At 42.2% G+C, this 17086-nt stretch overlaps 1 protein-coding gene across 2 annotated transcripts in view; it reads right to left on the reverse strand.

Moving 5' to 3' along the window:
- The window catches only part of MLLT1 (MLLT1 super elongation complex subunit), a 100735-nt gene that overhangs the window by 14587 nt on the left and 69062 nt on the right, over window positions 1-17086 (reverse strand). The window contains exons 4-6 of one of the 2 annotated variants that reach the window (XM_069082867.1): window positions 14617-14760; window positions 10263-10388; window positions 4905-5450 (exon numbers count right to left, since the gene is read on the reverse strand). In XM_069082867.1, coding sequence (XP_068938968.1) covers window positions 4905-5450; window positions 10263-10388; window positions 14617-14760 — 816 coding nt within the window. The remainder of the gene's footprint in view (window positions 1-4904; window positions 5451-10262; window positions 10389-14616; window positions 14761-17086) is intronic. The other variant, XM_069082868.1, reaches the window with a different exon arrangement.

Consider the following 17086-nt stretch of genomic DNA (forward strand, 5'->3'; position numbering starts at 1 on the left):
AGTATAAGGGAACACGAGATGTATAGGAACATCAGACAAAACTCAGTAACACTCAGAGTTGTCCTTTTGTGGAAGAGGGTACTACCTCAAGGGTCCCCACAAGCAGAGGCTGGCTGAGCCCCTCCTGATCAGGGAAGCTGTTGAGGGGATTCCTCCAAGGGGTGGCAGCAAGGACCTGATGGTCCTTGGTGATCTCAGGTCCCTTCTACTTTAAAAGCTCTGGGATAGGGGCGGCCAGGTAGCACAGCGAATAAGAGCACCGGCTCCAGTGTTGAGAAGACCTGGAGATCGAATCCCGGGCTCAGACACTTAGCACCCACCCAGAAACACCTGGCCGTGTAACCTTGAGCAAGTTACTTAACCCCAATTGCTTAGGGGCGGCAAGGTGGCTCAGCGAGTATGAGCACCGGCTCCAGTGTTGGGATGACCTGGGTCAAATCCAGGCTCAGATACTCAGCACCACACCCAGAAATAATAACTGGCCGTGTAACCTTGAGCAAGTTACTTAACCCCAATTGCTAAAAAAAAAAAAAAAAAAAAAAAAAAAAAAAAGCTCTAGGATAGGAGAAGCTGTTTTCCTGAACATTAGGGAAATCATCTCCCAGTGGCCCTTCAGCCAAGTCTGCAGGGGTCTGGGCAGCATCTCTCTCAGATTTCATCAGCATGTACGAGAACCCCAAATGTTCACTGACAAAAGCAAAATTACCAGGGAGGGGAGGTTCTTAGAGTGGCTAGATGTCACTGAAATCATAGCAGAAGGGTCACACTTTTCCAAATACTAATGCATAGGGTCTATAGTACAAGAATCAAAAGAGTTGTCTGTCCACTGATAAGATGTCACAGTGGTCTTCATAATTTCCAGCTCGAGCTCTTACTTGACATGAAGCAATAGCCTTTAAATGATCATTTAACATCTGGAGAAATCTCAGCTCTAAGTACACAGGGATAAAAATCTCAGCTAACTATCTCTCTGACTCAGCTTGGTTTTGAATGGCCTCACTATACAATATGAACAGTGATGCAAAATCACTTATAACCCTAGGCATGTCACCTCCTTTCTTTGAGACTTTGCTGATTTATCTGCTGGAGAGACAGTGATTCTTGCATGGTTGTGTAATACTGGGTATTGGCTGCTATGAGGAAAACACTTTGTAAATCTAAAAATGTACAGAAATTATCATTACTACTATAATTATTACTTGTTCAATGTGTGTGTAATCCTTTCACAGGGACACTGCATCACAGCCTCGAAGGCCAATTAGTCCAACTTCACAATTTTAAAGATGAGGACCCTATGGCTCAGAAACGTTAGGTGATTTGCCTTGGATCACACAGCTTGTGGCAGGGGCAGCATTTGAATCCAGCTCTTCCTGATGCTGGCACTCTATCCACTATACTGCACTGCCATCCACACTTTAGTAAAGAGGCTGCAACAAAATGACAACAGGGCCCACTAAAAAAAAAAAAATTAGGAACCTCTATGCTAGCAGGTTCCCAGCCCACTTCTTTCAAACACTGTCTACATAAAGCAATGATTCTATTTTTAACTTGGAAGAGTAAATCTCCAGGTGAGGTCCTTCTATCCCCAACAGAATCCTTGGTAAGAAAAGAGCAACTAGAGTTTGGCTGCAATGGAATGTAACAGAGACAGTTCTAGCCTGGGACCCCACCAAACCTATATGAAAAAAAGGTGGGCTTAAGTTCAGACATGCAGACACCAGAAGCCATCCAAGAAGCAGTTTTTTGTTTTTAAAGTAATTGGGGTTTAAGTTACTTGCCCAAGGTTATACGGCCTGTGTGTGTGTGTGTGTGTGTGTGTGTGTGTGTGTGTTAAGTGTCTGAGGCCAGAACCGATCCTGGGTCCTCCCGACTCCCGGGCCGGCGCTCTACTCACTGCACCACCTAGCTGCCCCTCCAAGAGGAAGTTGTACAACTCCATCTCCCCTTTACTCAGAGGAAGATCTCCTGCTGGCCTGGCAAAGCCTGGGGTGATACCCATAGGGCTCTAAGTCAGGCCCCACATTTCAGCCCTCTCCAATGCTACTTGTCAGCACAACGTCTGTAAGCTGCACCATTGTAAGCCCAGGCACTGTAGGCAATGCTCCCCAAGGCCCCACCATACATCTTCATTACCCTGGTCAAAAGTATCGACTTGGTACCCAATTGTGGCACACTGAGTGTGCAGGGCAGCTAAAGGTCAATATAGGATATAAATTCATACAGCTACTTTTACTCCTCCTCACCAGACCTTATTAACACATCCTAATGAGCATCAATTCTTTCAAAACAGTTAACCTGGAATGCTGTATGATTAGTCCAATGAGGATGCCAACTGCTCCACGTCTGGCAAGCCTCTCTTAGAAAGGGAATTTGGTACCTGTGGGTTATGCTTTCAAACAGTCTTTATGGTGGCAAAATCTCTGCCCTTTAAAGATGAATTTGATTCTTGGAAATGTTTAAAAGTCACAAAGAACCAAGGATGATGAAGGCAGGTGATGATGAATTCATTCATTCACTAAATGGCTATGACATGTAAGAGATTAGAAAGATAAAATGGGCAGAATTAAGACTCTGGAGACCCAGAATCTAGTTCTACTCTGCTGCTCACTTATCAGAGTGAATCTGGACAAGTCACTTCTCTTCTGAGTCTCAATTTCCTCATGTAAAAAATAAGGAGGTAATCACATCTTTCTCACCTGCATTTTATGAAAATCCACTGGGGAAATGTATGTAAAAACTCTCCAGACTCCACAGAATACTATAATGAAAGGTTTATCAATATCATCAAGGTAGATAATGTTTTGTCATAAAAAAGTTAGGTATCAGTACAATGTAAAAAATTGCAAGTGATTTAAAGGACGATGGGGAGACTCTGGTTGGTGTAAGGAGGATGCAATATATTACCAATGTAACTACTTGCATGCACAAAGTAGTTAGGGAATGTATATACTCTGATCATACAAAATCTAATGTATAATTGGGAAAAGGAAGTAAATCTTGCAGTAAGAGGGAAGTTACAGTAGTAGTAATCTGCACTAGTGTCCAGTAAGTGTACAAAAAAAAGAAAAAGACAAAAAAAAGAGACTTCTATAATACTGGAAAGATCCTTTACAAAGGATTTATGGGAAAATCCAGGATTTGTAGACTGAAAGTTGCGAGGGCTCTCCAAGGTCTTCTAGACCAAACACTCTTATTTTATAGATAAGGAAACTGAGGCTGAGAAAGTTATTTGTACAAGGTTATACAGTAAATGTTTTAAGTAGTTGAGCCAGGATTTTTATTCTCTGATTCCAAATTCAGTGAGTGTGTACTTTCCTACACAGCAAGATAAACATATTTCACATGATGAGGGTGTGAATGGCTTACAGTTAACGCCGTGGGAGAAAGTATAGATACTGAATACAGAACAGACTGACTAAAACCTCAAGTAGGGTCCAGTCATCCTTACAGTTCAAAGGTGGTAGGTCCCTGGAGGTTCAGAGTGATGGGCCCTCAGTGCACTGGGCCTTTGACAGTTACTTATATTTTTATGTGTACGTCCTATCTCCCCAACCAGGCTGGGAGAGTCCCTGTCCTAGAGGGCAAGGATGTCTTCATCCTCTTTGCAAGCCCCACTGCCTGGTCCCATCTAAGTAATGGCAGTCTTGTTTTAACAGGCACATGCCAGCCAAAGTGTCAGCTCTGAAGGCTGTATGAGTTCTGATGTTTGTTAAGCCATTAGTCACATGACTTTATATAATATAGTCCCACTTCATCCAAGATGTATCCAACTATAAGAGTGATGGAGACAAGTATTTTAGATCAACCACCAAGTTCACAAAACACCTGAGAATATTTTGGTTTCCTCCAATCATTAGGAAGGAAACAGTCCTTAGAGATCATTTAATCTAGGGGTTGGCAAACTATGGTTCATTTCCTCTTTTTATACTGCTCCCAAGAATGGCTTCTGCACTTTTGAACACTTTTTAAAGTAAAGTTTTACTGTATCTAAAAATGTAAAGACCAGTCAACAAAGAGCCCTTGATCTAGTCAATTTCTCTCATTTTAGAAGAGGAAACTAAGTCCAAAAAAGGAAAATTACTTGCCCATTGTCACACAGGCCCAAAAGAACTGAGATCTGAATTTAGGTCTTGTCTTCTAGACTCCAAATGCAGTGCTTTTTCTACCAAACTAGAATCTTGGAAGCATAGACCAACTGAAGGGTTCTATTTAGTGGGAAGAGATCTAGAGAAGAGTTCCCAAAGAGAGGTAGCAGTGCAGTGGGAAGTACACTGAATCTGGAGTTAAAGTTTTGAATCTTGGCTCTGCTTCATACTTATATGAACTTAGGCAAGTCAATTCTCTCTCATCAAATCAAACAATTTATAATCATTCAAGTCCAGTACTTAGGCTTCCAAGAGAAACTAGCAGGAAAGGAAGCATTGCATAAAGAGTACTGGACTATTCTCTCTGGATCTCAGTTTCCTTATCTGTGAAATAAGAAGTTTGGGCTCACTAGGTTCCTTCAAGTGTTAAATCTTATGGCAGGCCAAACTTGTGTAAAGGTGAGAAGAAAGCGTAACAAGCAGCTGGTAATTCAGGGGAATTTTCAGAATATGACACAAGCACTCATTTAGCACCTCTGCTTATTTCCTCTTCCCCCAAATTACACAGGATAAGATTATTTAATCGCATCAGGTTATGATGCGATTTTATCCTCCTATCTCCCATTTAATTAGCATTAAGAGCGCCGGGACACCCAGGAAACAAATCAGAAGGGATCTGTCCCTCTGCCCAAACTGAAGAGTTTATTTTCCCTTATTCTGTGCCTGCTCTATGCATGGACCCTAGTTATGAAAGCCCTTCTTTGCTGGCAAAGTATTTAGGAGATGACCAGCTAAAGGAAGGAGAGAAGTCATTCTCACCTCGGACTTGAAGGAAGCTTCATCTTCAGAATTTGATTCTTCCAGATCCACAGGTTTTTTGATCTCCTTGGGTTCACTCTCTGATTTTACCTTCTCAGCTTTGGCATTCATCTTCTCCTTAGTCTGCTTCTTGTCTGGATATGAGGAAGATGAGGTCCGGGGAGAGGTTGCCAAGATGTTCTTTGCCCCTTTGGAACTGCTTTTTTTTTGTTTTTTGGCGCTGGGCTTTGGTGAGTCCACGTTGGCAGGCCGCTTGCTGGAAGGCTTAGGCTCAGGTTGGGGCCCACCCTTCGGAGACATATTTTCCAATTTGGTCTCCTTTACTGCCAGTTTTGGTTCCTTGAAAGCTGCTTTTGGAGGTACCTTCTCCTCCTTAGGCAATTTATTCTCAGGGGGTTTACGGGAGCTGTCCTTCGGTGGCTTAGTCTGTTCACGATCCAGGTCTTTGGAGGAGCCTTTGCTCTCAGAGTCTTTCCTTGGCTTCTCTCGGTGTTCCTTGGTCACTTTATGGGGCTTGGAGGCCTTACCACTTTCCTTATTTGCATCCTGAAATATAGGGGGAAAAACAAAATCAAATGATGTCCCCTGGAAAGGAACTGCCTAAAAAGAGTTATCTTTTACTTTTACCACCCTTCCCTCCTCCCTAACACTCTCAAGAAAACTGTAGCCTATCCAGTTCAGGGTTGGCTAGAGAACATTTACCCCAAAGTGTAAAAGTCAGTCAGCAAATTAAATTATAAAGAAGTCTTAGCAGATCTCTGAAGGCCTCTGGCTAAAACTTCCATATATGCTGCAATGACATTTCCTGAAGATTTCAAGGAGTGCAAAAGTAATGTCAGTTATTTTAAAGGCCTAATTTATAAAGCCACATACATACCACCATCCCCTCTTGCTCAAAACCTTTCAGTGGCTTTCCACTGTCCAGACAAAAAAGCTGACACCTCTTGGCTAGGTGCAGGTGGCCCTCTGTAATTTGACCCCAACCTACCTTTCCAGCCTTCTCCCTCCTCCTTATAGGCCACAGCCACAGCTCCTCCTTATAGGCTGACTGCTCCTGCCAAGCCTGGTTTAGTCACTGGCTTCAGACTACATCATGTACATTTGCACCTCAGCTCACTTATGTGGTATGGCCCACCAGAAATGATTCTTCCACTCTCCCCCCCCCCCCCCCTTTTTGGCAGATCCAAGTCCTACTCTTAACTCAAAACCATCTCCTCCTGAAATCTCCCCCACCAGACCTCAAAGGATGTTCTTCTTCTACTCCATAATCCATTCCATCAACAAACCCTTAAGGAATACCCCAGTAAAGACAAATGTTCTGTATTTAGTGTGGAGACTGAGGTAAGGGATATATAGAAACCTTAAGTCTTAGTCCCTGACCCATAGGTGTTTTAACTTGGCTCTCAGTTCGTTCTCCTTCAAATATTGTCATTCATGTGCATGTGTCCTTGCTCTTCAGGCTGCCAGCCTCCAGAGGGCACGGACTATATCTTAGCCCTCTCTGCAGCCTTAACAACCAGCACAGTGTCTGCATGCAACAGGTAATTAACATATGTTTGAGTTGAACTGAACTGATGATAATGGTGACAATTCCTTATTAGTTCTGAAAGTTACAGCCAAACAATTATATCAATGATCAATTCTTTGTTATTCTCCTGAAAGCTCTGTCCGTACTAGATGACAAATTAATAGAGAGACAGCCAAGGCCAGAATTTCCTCCAATTAACTTGGCCAGGAAGGCTGGAAGTTATTGGGAAAATCATCATTACTATTACACTGGGCCCAAGCTAAAGAAAGGAGATACTTCAATGAAGGTGTCATCCACCAGTTCCTGGGGTTGGGGGAGAGTGCTCTAATAAAGAGAAGAAAAGAAAAGCAGGAAGGTTCATCTGAATAATAAAGCAGCATGACCTCTACACTTACACAGGGGTCTAGTCAATTGGATTATCCTTGCAATCTAAGGCTGAGGGAACTATAGCAAGGGAGGACAGAGTAGAAGGAGCAGTCTATTTCTCTCTTGAAGGACTTCCACTTAAACACCTCAAAATTCCCACATCATATCTAAACAACTTATAATCATTCAAGTCCCGTACTTAGGCTTCCAAGTAAAACTAGTAGGAAAGGAAGCATTGAATAAACAGTATTGGACTATGAGCCGGGAAACCCGAGTTCAAAATCTGTTTATAAGATCATGATCAGGTAGGCAGTTAGTTTAATGATTTCTGTGCTTGTTCTGTAAAATGAGACTATTACAAACAAAATGCACATTATTGCCACTAATAATGATCTATTTTTAAAACTCATCCTTCCCTCCCCACCCTTTTTTTTCCCTAATCCCTAGGCTTTAAGCTAATAAGGGCACTTTCACATGGCTGAGGTTTCCCAAGGCATTTCTGCCAAAGTCAAGGACCCTGGGTTTACTAGTCCCAATCCCATGAAAATAGCCCCGATTCTGGAAGGAAGAGAAAGACCAGCATGCAATAGGGTAAACAGTACCTCCATCCTTGGCTCAATCTATATATACTTCATTTCCCCGTAATCTTCTGTTGCGCTAATCTCCCCAAACAACCCTGTACACGTTAACAACTCTTACGTCACTCAACACAATCCACTGGAATCCACTGGATCAACGAGAGTCTTCACTTGAGAGCTCTGAAGACTCATCCATTAACAGCTTGGGCTGCAGTCACCAGGTGGAATTCTTGGCCACAAAGAGGTCAACGAAGAGAGGTCCTGTTGTTGGCTTACCAGGAAGGTTACCAGGCCAATGGCCAGGAACCATTTGTAACCAGACTAGTGTCTACTTTACACCTTCCATAATGAAAAGAAACAATGGACTACAGAAACAAAGAGCTCTCTACCATTGTTTTAATAAACACTATCAATTTAGCTTCTTTCATCATGAGAGAAGCATAGTTCTTTGAGCAGAAAGGAGCCTTAGAGGTCATCCAGTACAATCCTTTATTTTTAAGAAGGAGAAAACCAAGGCCCAGTGAGTCATGAAGGTCCAGGATTTGCTGGTGGTGACACAGGGTAATGGCTTACTAACTAGATTAGCCTAAGATAATTATGACAGAATCCCACAGTCTACACAGGGTTCAAGTTCACCTCTTAGTTTATCCAACTGAATAGATTATGCCAAATTCCTACTTGCTGTGCAGCCTTCTCAAAGTTTGCCTGGGATAGATCTTGAGGGACACAGAAGTCACCTAGTTGGGATTATAGTCACTGGGTTTCTCCTTCCCCTGCCTACTTATAGCTAAAAGGGATATATAGGGAGCTCAGCCACTAAATTCCTGTAGTTATCCAAGGGAATGGAAATAGGAAAGGAAAGATAAGAAGAGCTACAGAAAGGCATCCTCTAAGCCTTCTCCTCACTCATTATCTCCTATAATGATCCCTCAACCCTACTTGGTCCCATTTGTAGAAAAAGAATAAGCACTCCAAGAAACTAGAAGAAATTAAGGTTTTTCTCTTGTAGAAAGCCTATGGGCTCACAAAGAGACAGTCTGAAAAGAGAAATCAAAGGACTAATGGTTCCTGACAAGATGGAGAGATGGAACTACTTGGGCCAATCTACTTCTGAGATGGTTATAATCAGGGCTTGACTTAAAATGCCACTGCTAAGGAAAGCCAGGCCAAGAGGGAAAGTTTTTACATGGAAGTAGTGAATGTGAGCTTGCTTCATTTCTGAATTTTCCTAAGCAGGCAACTGATAATTCACTTGGTTCAGGGAGGCTGCAGTTGTAAGTTCATATACTTCAAGACCTTTTCCCTCAAGGGCAAGGGACCCTTGGAAAGAGGCACATCATGGTGACATGACACATGGTCATTCTCCTGGATAATGCAGCTTTGGCTAAATGACAACCACAGATTCAACTCTCTAGGTGTGCCATTTCTTCCTTGGCTCAGAACCAGACCCTTCTCAACAAAGAAGTCCGAGGCGATCTCAGAATGATCAAAATTAGCCACTGCATATGTTACAGGAATATGGGGACAGACTTTGGTCAGAAAATATAAATGACATATAGAAAATCCTCAAATGACAAGATCCTTGGTGAGAGAAGAATTCCCTCTCTTCTATAGTTAGGCCATGGGGACAAAGATGAATCACTAGAGTCCACAGTAGAGAAAATTCCAGATATGTGCATCCATCCTGCCCACTAATGGTCTATCAAAACATCCCTCAAGTGTTTAATCAACTGTTTTCTCTCATATATTCTCCAGATTGGAAGTGACTGCAGTTATTATCTGCTCTAATCTTTATCTGAAGGAGAAATTTAGAGCCATATAACTGGCATCTCAGGGGGAAAACAAACCCAAGTAAGACACCTAAGAAGTTCCCACTGACTTAGATCAATGTCGATCTTTTGTACAAATAGCCTCTTCTGCAGGATAAGGGACCATAACCTCGTTTATGTCGGTTCTTTCTAACTACTCAAAAGGTCAAAGACATAAGAAAGCTAGAAAGAAGTTAGATAAACTAGTTTATTAGCTATTGTGACAAGGAGAGAAATAGTTGCTTCAAAGACTGAATGTACCTCAGCTACTAAGGTAGGTTTAAGTGAAGGGAAAATGGATGCAGCAGACTGTGGATGACAAATCAACATTGAGAAGTTTGTATTTATATAGTAATAGCCAGCAGCATTTCTAAGGGTTGATCCCATAAGCTTGCCTTATATGTTAATTCAGACAGGGATGATTTGGGAAGATAGAAGGGAATCCAAGTGGACCTGAAACAAGACACGGGACTCTATTGACTACACTTTATATATATATATTTATCTCCAAGGGTAAGGATTTAAGTGGGATATGTTGTATTCTACTCTTTATCCACCCAATCTCAACAGTTTTTTGTGACAAGTTTTCAGTCATTACTGAAAAAGCAATGCTGCAGAAGCGTCTCTAATACCACATGTGATAATTCATGGGCCTGGCATTAAAGTACTGATCTAACAACAGTATGTATGTAGCTCAGGAGATCTGAGAAGTCTTGCAGAGATACTCCAGAAGGAAAAAGAACCCCTAAACACTGAGGATGAAAGATGCCAGCCCAAGGTCTATCATGCAGGAATGAGCAGCGCCACTGATTTTAAGCTGAGCATAGTAAAAGGAGCATTTACTACTCTGTCCAGTCATTGTTCCAAATACAGGAAAGCCTGTTACTCTGGGTAGAGGAACTACTCAAAGATAAGTACAGCCCAAGCCAGGGAGAGAGCAAAGAGGGAAGATGCCAAGGGGAGGGCATTCCAGAAACTCAGAATCAGACTACACCTGAGGGAATTGCACTTAATACAGGAACCCTCCAGCAGCTGGGCCACAACGCTCCCAAATGACTGTGTCTCCAGCCTCACTAACCTTGGAGCCATGGGATGGTTTGGTCTTCTTGGGATCTGAGAAGGCAGAGAGTGGTATTGTGGGCAACATGGGGTAGTCAGGACTGGGCCTGGATACCGTTTCTGCTCCTTCTGGCATTACCATCACCTAGTAATAAAGAAGAGACAGATATTATCAATGAGCAAGGAGAAGAGTGGAAACCCAAATGGGAGGAGATAGGTGCTGTATCAGCAACAGCTAAAAGCACCTGGAAGTCTCCTTCATAGACAAGGGAAAGGGTAGTTTATAGGCTACTTTCCCCTAATAAGTCAGACATCTCTGTTAATGTCATTAACTTAATTCTCAGCACTCAAAATGAAGGGTGATGAGGTGTACTGCTACATGCCAGTCCTACCAGGAAAGACAGAAGGATTGCTATGACCAGGAAATAGGCAACATGAGCTCTGAGACACACTGAAGTACCATGTGCAGCACATTTTGAAACAGATGTTCCAGAAAGAGTGCTATGGGGATTATGAAGAATTAAGGATTTTGAAGAATTAATCTGACTCTTGTTTTGTTTTTGCAAATGGAAACGTAATTCAGGAAGACAATAAGAAGCTAGATAAATACTAGCAATAAGCAGTCTTATAATGCCTTCTGCTAAACTTGAACCGATGAATAACAATCTATGAAGTCTCACATATGCCTGACCTAACTTAGGTGGCAAGCAACTTGATTTTTCAGGCAGATGGTGATGATTAAGAAACAAAGAAACTGTTAAGTGACTTGTCCAAGAACATACAGCAAAAGCTTGAGAAAGAATCCGGAGAGGAATCAAGATCCTCAGATTTAAGGATACTTCAGCTCTTTCCTTTACAAATGCAATTTCTCAATACAATCTTGAGACAGAAGAGCTCTTCAATGCTCTCTTTGTTGGAAAGGTACAAGAAATAAAAAGGATCCAGGGCAACAAGACCAGTGTGAGCTCCCAGGAGATCCATCCCATAAACCTCTCCCTAACTGAAAGAAAGTTTGCCAAGTCAGCTATAATGGACACAAAAAGCTGAACAGGGAAGGGGCTAGCTACCTGAATGCTAAAAGATAACATTTGTTGCTCACTCCAGAATCTGGGTCACAGCAAGACGCACAATAAAAAGGCCAGAATAAGCTTTTTCAGAACATGATTCAGCCAAAGAAGCTTTAATTACACAGTCTCTCACCTTTAACTCCATGGTGAACAAAATTAGTAAATTTAACCTAAGAAACCAAAATGAAGGAGAATTCCTTCACAGGGCATATGAGGAGGGCACCCGCCCAGAGGAATGATTGGAAAGAAGGCTTGTGTGGTCTCTCACACCAACCACTTTGAAACTGTAAAGCATGAGGCCAAAGTGGGTCATCAGGACATGTTTTACTGTGAAATTCATGATAGTATGATAGTATCATAATAGTATCACTTAAAAGGTGGTTGAAAGAAATTGATCCACATGCTATTCCTACCAGAATGACTATAGTTAGCTGAAAATAAAATGTGGAATTAAATCTCCCCCCCGCCCCAAATATAGACTCCCAGAAAAGAGAAGTGGTAAACGGACACAGGGAGAAGATGCAAGGGGAGCAACTGAACCCCCAGTTAAGTAGCTGTGGGCTTTGCTTCATCCATAGATTTCCTTGAGGTTCCTGAACTCCTTTGGGTTGTCCATCACAGGTCTTTTCCTTCCACTTAGAGTTGAACTCAATTCTTTCTCTTCAAAATGACTACCTTACCCCTCTAAATTCTGACATCTTACTGTTTTTTTTTCCCCCTACTTTTCTTAATGAAGGTAGAATCCTTAAAAAAAAGAAAATCAATTGAGTTAATGAAATAAACCCCACAGCTTGAGAAGACATCACTAATCATGTATTTCAGACTCCATTAACTTAGTGGAGGCACAGGGCTAGTGATATCTCTACCAGAATAGTTGATATTCAGTCTAATTCTACTTCTAACTGAGCCTCATACCAGCAAAGCCTGGGAGACATGCGCAAACAAGTCAATTATTGGTTTAGTATTTCATTGCATTCCTTTTGGCAGACTTAAGGGGAAGCAACTAGTCTGTTCAATTCTGACAGGTTCCTGAGAAGTGAATGGTTATGCACAATAAGTTGCTAACGGCAAAGCTATCCACCAAGGTAAAAATGAAGTCTCCTCCATAGGTTTCAATAGGATAAGTGCCTACTAGGAGCAAGGTACTATGGTAGGTCTGAAGACTCATTCCTCCTGGTCTGCAAGTCTCGAGAGAGGATACAGACTCTTTGTAGGATGCTGGCTTTGGTGGTATTAGACTTCAAAGAAGTCTATGCCATCACTCCTGGGGCACCAGTGGCTACTCAGCTTGCCTGATTGGCTTTAAATGAAAAGAGCTGCATGGAAACCACTTGTTACAACCCCCATCCTTCTCCCCCACCACCGCCCATGCTGCAGCATTTAAGGGCCTTGTTAGAGGTAATTCAAACCAGCTTCTAACAAGGCCTTCCTCTCTTTCTCAGCAGTACCCAGGACAAAGACCACTAATACTAATAGTGGGTATTCCATAGCCCAGGATCCTTCCTTACTGATGGAATGATACCTTTTAAGAGTTGGCCTGTAGATCAGCTAAGCTATGGCTTGTTTTTGCCCCATCTTTCTTCTTTCTATATTTTTCTGATGCTATTACTACTTCCTACATCTTTCTTTCCTATAAGAAGAGGTAGCACATCAAGGTCCTGAAGCACTTTGGAGAAAAGGTTATAAACATCTACTGTGAAAATACACCCAGACTCAATCAGTCCTGAACTTCGGCTTTCCTTGCAGAGATCCCCACAGCCAGCAGAAGGATACTTATTAACCAATGAACTTGGCCCCCTTCCTTTTCCTCCCCTCTTTTTAAGGTAAAAAAACTGACAGCACTGGACAACTATGGAAGGAGGACTCTTGCTCTCCATCAGTAATGAACATGAGGAACCGACATTCTCAAGCCCCAGTGTCTTCTTGGGCACCCCCAAATGGGCAGTTCTCCTGACCAGGGATGCTAGTTTTAGTTTCTCTTGTTAGTAGGAACTCTGGGAGGGCGTAGGGGATTGGGGGTAATACTAGTCTTTTTATGATTCTTGTTTTATATCTTAATCCCCATTTTTCTTCATCACTTTATTTGCTACTCCCAGTCTCTTTTTCCCCTTACCCCTCCATCATTTTATCCCTCTCTCTCTAGTCTTCCATCCATCCCCTCTTCCAGTCTCTCCTCTACCAAGGCTTTTAGTAGGTGTTGGGTTTGAAACATTTTGCATATTACTCTATAAAGACAAAAAAAGAACAGTGTGAACAATCTTCTCAAAGTCCAGAGGCTTCATTTCATTCCAATTCCTAGACATTCACGTTGGGCACTGCTTTTCCATTTTGCCCTTCAACATTCAAACCCCCAAACACCTGGGATCTTCAGCTAGAGTCAAACAAGGCCTCTAAGACTTTTGTCCTTTCATGACTTCTAAGTCAAACTTGTAGCCTGAAAGTCTAAAACCCCTGAAAACACAGCATATCTCTCTTTCAACATTTCCCTTCCCCACAGCAGCATCACCAATTCTTCCATGCAGGGCAGAGGCGTGCAAACTAAGGAGGACAAGCCAAAGCAATCATGACACTTCTCACAGCTCACCAATATAAAACACAGCTGTCACTAGAAGCTTTTGACACAGTCTAAGGACATGGATAACTCAGCAAAACACACAGAGAAGCCACTTGGAACATCCTAAAACTGAACACAGATCCAGGAACCTGCCTCGCCAGGAACCTCTAAACCAAGGGCTTAGGAAAATGACTGACAGGCCTCTCACCTTCTCTCTCTTCATCCATCCCATTCATTGGCAGTAATTTAACAGCAGGCAGCCAGAAAGGTGAGGGGGAGACAAAGAGCATCAATAATCCACCAATTAGATAATCAGCTCCTAAAAAAATCCAGAGTTGACTATACTAACATTTGGGCCTGACACCTAGGGACTACCCTAGAAGAGTCCTGTGCTGTCATCAGGATCTCCCATTAACTCACTACATTGCCCTGGCTAATAATCTGCTCTTTTCTCAGTCTCACCTTCTCTATCTATAAAATTGGAAGAGGGAAAGGGGTAGTACAATGATGTGATTTTTAAGGCTTCTTTAACTCTAATAATCTAATGCTAAATTTCTGAGAGGAGCCAGCTAGCTAGGAGGAATGTAGATGGCACCATCTTCCAGCCAGGAAAGGCAGGGTTTTAACATCAACAGAAAATCACCTTTAAGATGTAGCATGCACACACTTCAGAGTTTCTATTTCACAGAGTACCAGGTGCCTCCTCCCTGACAAAATGAAAAAGTTTTAAAGCCAGCCCCTCGGGCACTCACCCCTCCTGCCCTCAGAAGCTTGGATCTGAATTCCTTGGTGGGGTTGTTGAAAGTCAGTTTCTCACAACGAAGATGATTCACAGGCGGATTTCCCTCCAGATTCAGGAACAGGTCATATGTGAAGCAAACCTTCTTCGGCTCCTCCTTAAACGAAGAAAACACAGGAAACCAGTTTTAGAGGATCAGATATGAGATTGCAGAGATATATCAGTGATACATGCTGCACATCCAAAAGAATTTGCAAACATGCCTTAATGAAGTTTTCCAAACATATTCCTTAATAGCCATCACAGTCTATCAATTTTCTCTACATTCTCAATTCACTTACCTTTTTCTCCCTCTTTTCTATCCCCTTTCCTTCTCAGGAAACCAAACTACGATAACCACTGCTTGCGCCTAGCTGTACTTCTTAAGCAAGTGGCTGCCTGTAGCCATACTTGGACTGCCCCCAACTCAAGTTGCTATGGAAAGTTCATAGCCCAGCTTGAATGGGGTATAATGGAAAGAATGCTAGACCTGAAGTCAGGAGACCTAGGTCCTAATCCTAGTTCTGATACTTAGAAACTTTGAGACCATGGACAATCCTTCACTTTCCTTGAATTCAGTTTTGTCTTCTGTAAAATGAAAGTAGTATTACTTTCACTACCTTCCTCAATGGTTGTTGTGAGAATTAAATGCAACAGATGCAAAACACTTTACGTAGTGCCATAAATCAATTATCATTCTTAGGCTCTCAGAATTGGAGAGAGGAGGGGGCGGGGAGGATGGGGGGAAAGAGGGGCACCAAATATCAGAAGTGTTGGGAGAAAAGCCAAAGGGAAAAGGGCAGCATAGTTGGCCTTCAGGGGAGTTCAGAGTATTGTTCCCCTCATATGCTCTCTCTGAGCCTACTATCCATACTCATCAGAAGGACTGAATACAGGAGACAGATGAGTAAAACAGATGGTTGGACCAAGATAATAATGACAGCCCCCATTTCTTATCTTTTTTTTTGGAGGGGGAAGGCAAGGCAATTGGGGTTAAGTGACTTGCCCAAGGTCATACAGCAAGTAAATGTGTCAAGTGTCTGGGACCAGATTTAAACTCAAGTCCTCCTGATTCCAGGGCTGGTTCTCTATTCACTGTGCTACCTAGCTGCTAGAACTTTAACACTTTAAAAGAGAGAACTGGTCTAATGGTTAAAAAAAAAAAAAAAAAGCACAAAAAAATTCACTAGAGAGAACGCTTTAAAAAGTAGAATTGGCCAAATGGGGGAAAAAGATACAAAAATTCACTGAAGAAAAGAACTCCTTTAAAATTAGAAAGTGGAAGCTGGGGTGGCTAGGTGACGCAGTGAGTAAAGTGCCGGCCCCGGAGTCAGGAGGACCGGAGTTTGGTTCCGGCCTCAGACACTTAACACCCACACAAAAAAAATAGCCATGTAACCTTGGGCAAGTTACCTAACCCCAATTGCCCCCCAAAAAGGCAAAAAAAAAGGGGGAAGCTAATGACTCCATGTGACATCAAGAAACAAGAAAACAAAGTCAAAAGAAAGAAAATGAGAAGAAAATGTTAATATGAAAATATGAAAAAATCTCGATGGAAAAACAACTGACCTGGAAAACAGATCAAGAAAATTTAAGAATTACTGAACTACTTGAAAACCATGATTAAAAACAGAGCCTAGATATATTTCAAGAAATTATCAAGGAAAATTGTCCTGATATCTTAGATCCAGAGGGCAAAATAGAAAAAGAAAGAATCTACCAATCATATCCTGAAAGAAACCCCAAAATGAAAACTCCCAGGATTATAGCCAAAGTCCAGAGCTCCCAGGCCAAAGACAAAATACTTCAAGCAGTCAGAAGAAACAAGTCAAATATTGTGGTGCCACAACCTGGATCACACAAGATTTAGCAGCTTTCACATTAAACGAGCAGAAGGTCTGGAATATGTTATCTCAGAAGGGAAAGAACTAGCATTACAACCAAGAATCATCTATGCAGAAAAAATGAGTATAATCCTTCAGGAGGGAAAATGGATATTTAATGAAATAGAGACTTTCAAGCATGCTTGATGAAAAGAACAGAGCTGAATAGAAAATCTGACATGCAAACAAAAGACTCAAGAGAAGCATAAAAAGTTTAACATGAAAGATGTCGTAATAATTAAGGGTCTCAATTTACATTACTAAATGGAAAGCTGTACCTGTAACTTCTAAGAACTTTATCAGGGGTGGCTAGGTGGTGCAGTGAATAGAGCACCAGAGCTCAAATCTAGCCTCACACACTTAACACAAAAACTAGCTGTGTGACCTTGGGCACGTCACTGAACCCCAACTGCCCTACCTTACCCCCTCCAAAGAAGAAGAGAAGGAAAAGGAGGAGGAGACGGAGGAGAAGGAGGAGAAGGAGAGGGAGATGGAGAGGGGGAGGGGGAAAAGGAGGGGGAGGAGGAGGGGGAGGAGGAGGAAGAGGAGGAGGAGGAGGAG

The sequence above is a fragment of the Petaurus breviceps genome, unplaced genomic scaffold, assembly GCF_028583685.1.
Source record: "Petaurus breviceps papuanus isolate PSGF00001 unplaced genomic scaffold, PetGlider_PUasm1.0 172, whole genome shotgun sequence".
NCBI lineage: Eukaryota > Metazoa > Chordata > Mammalia > Diprotodontia > Petauridae > Petaurus > Petaurus breviceps.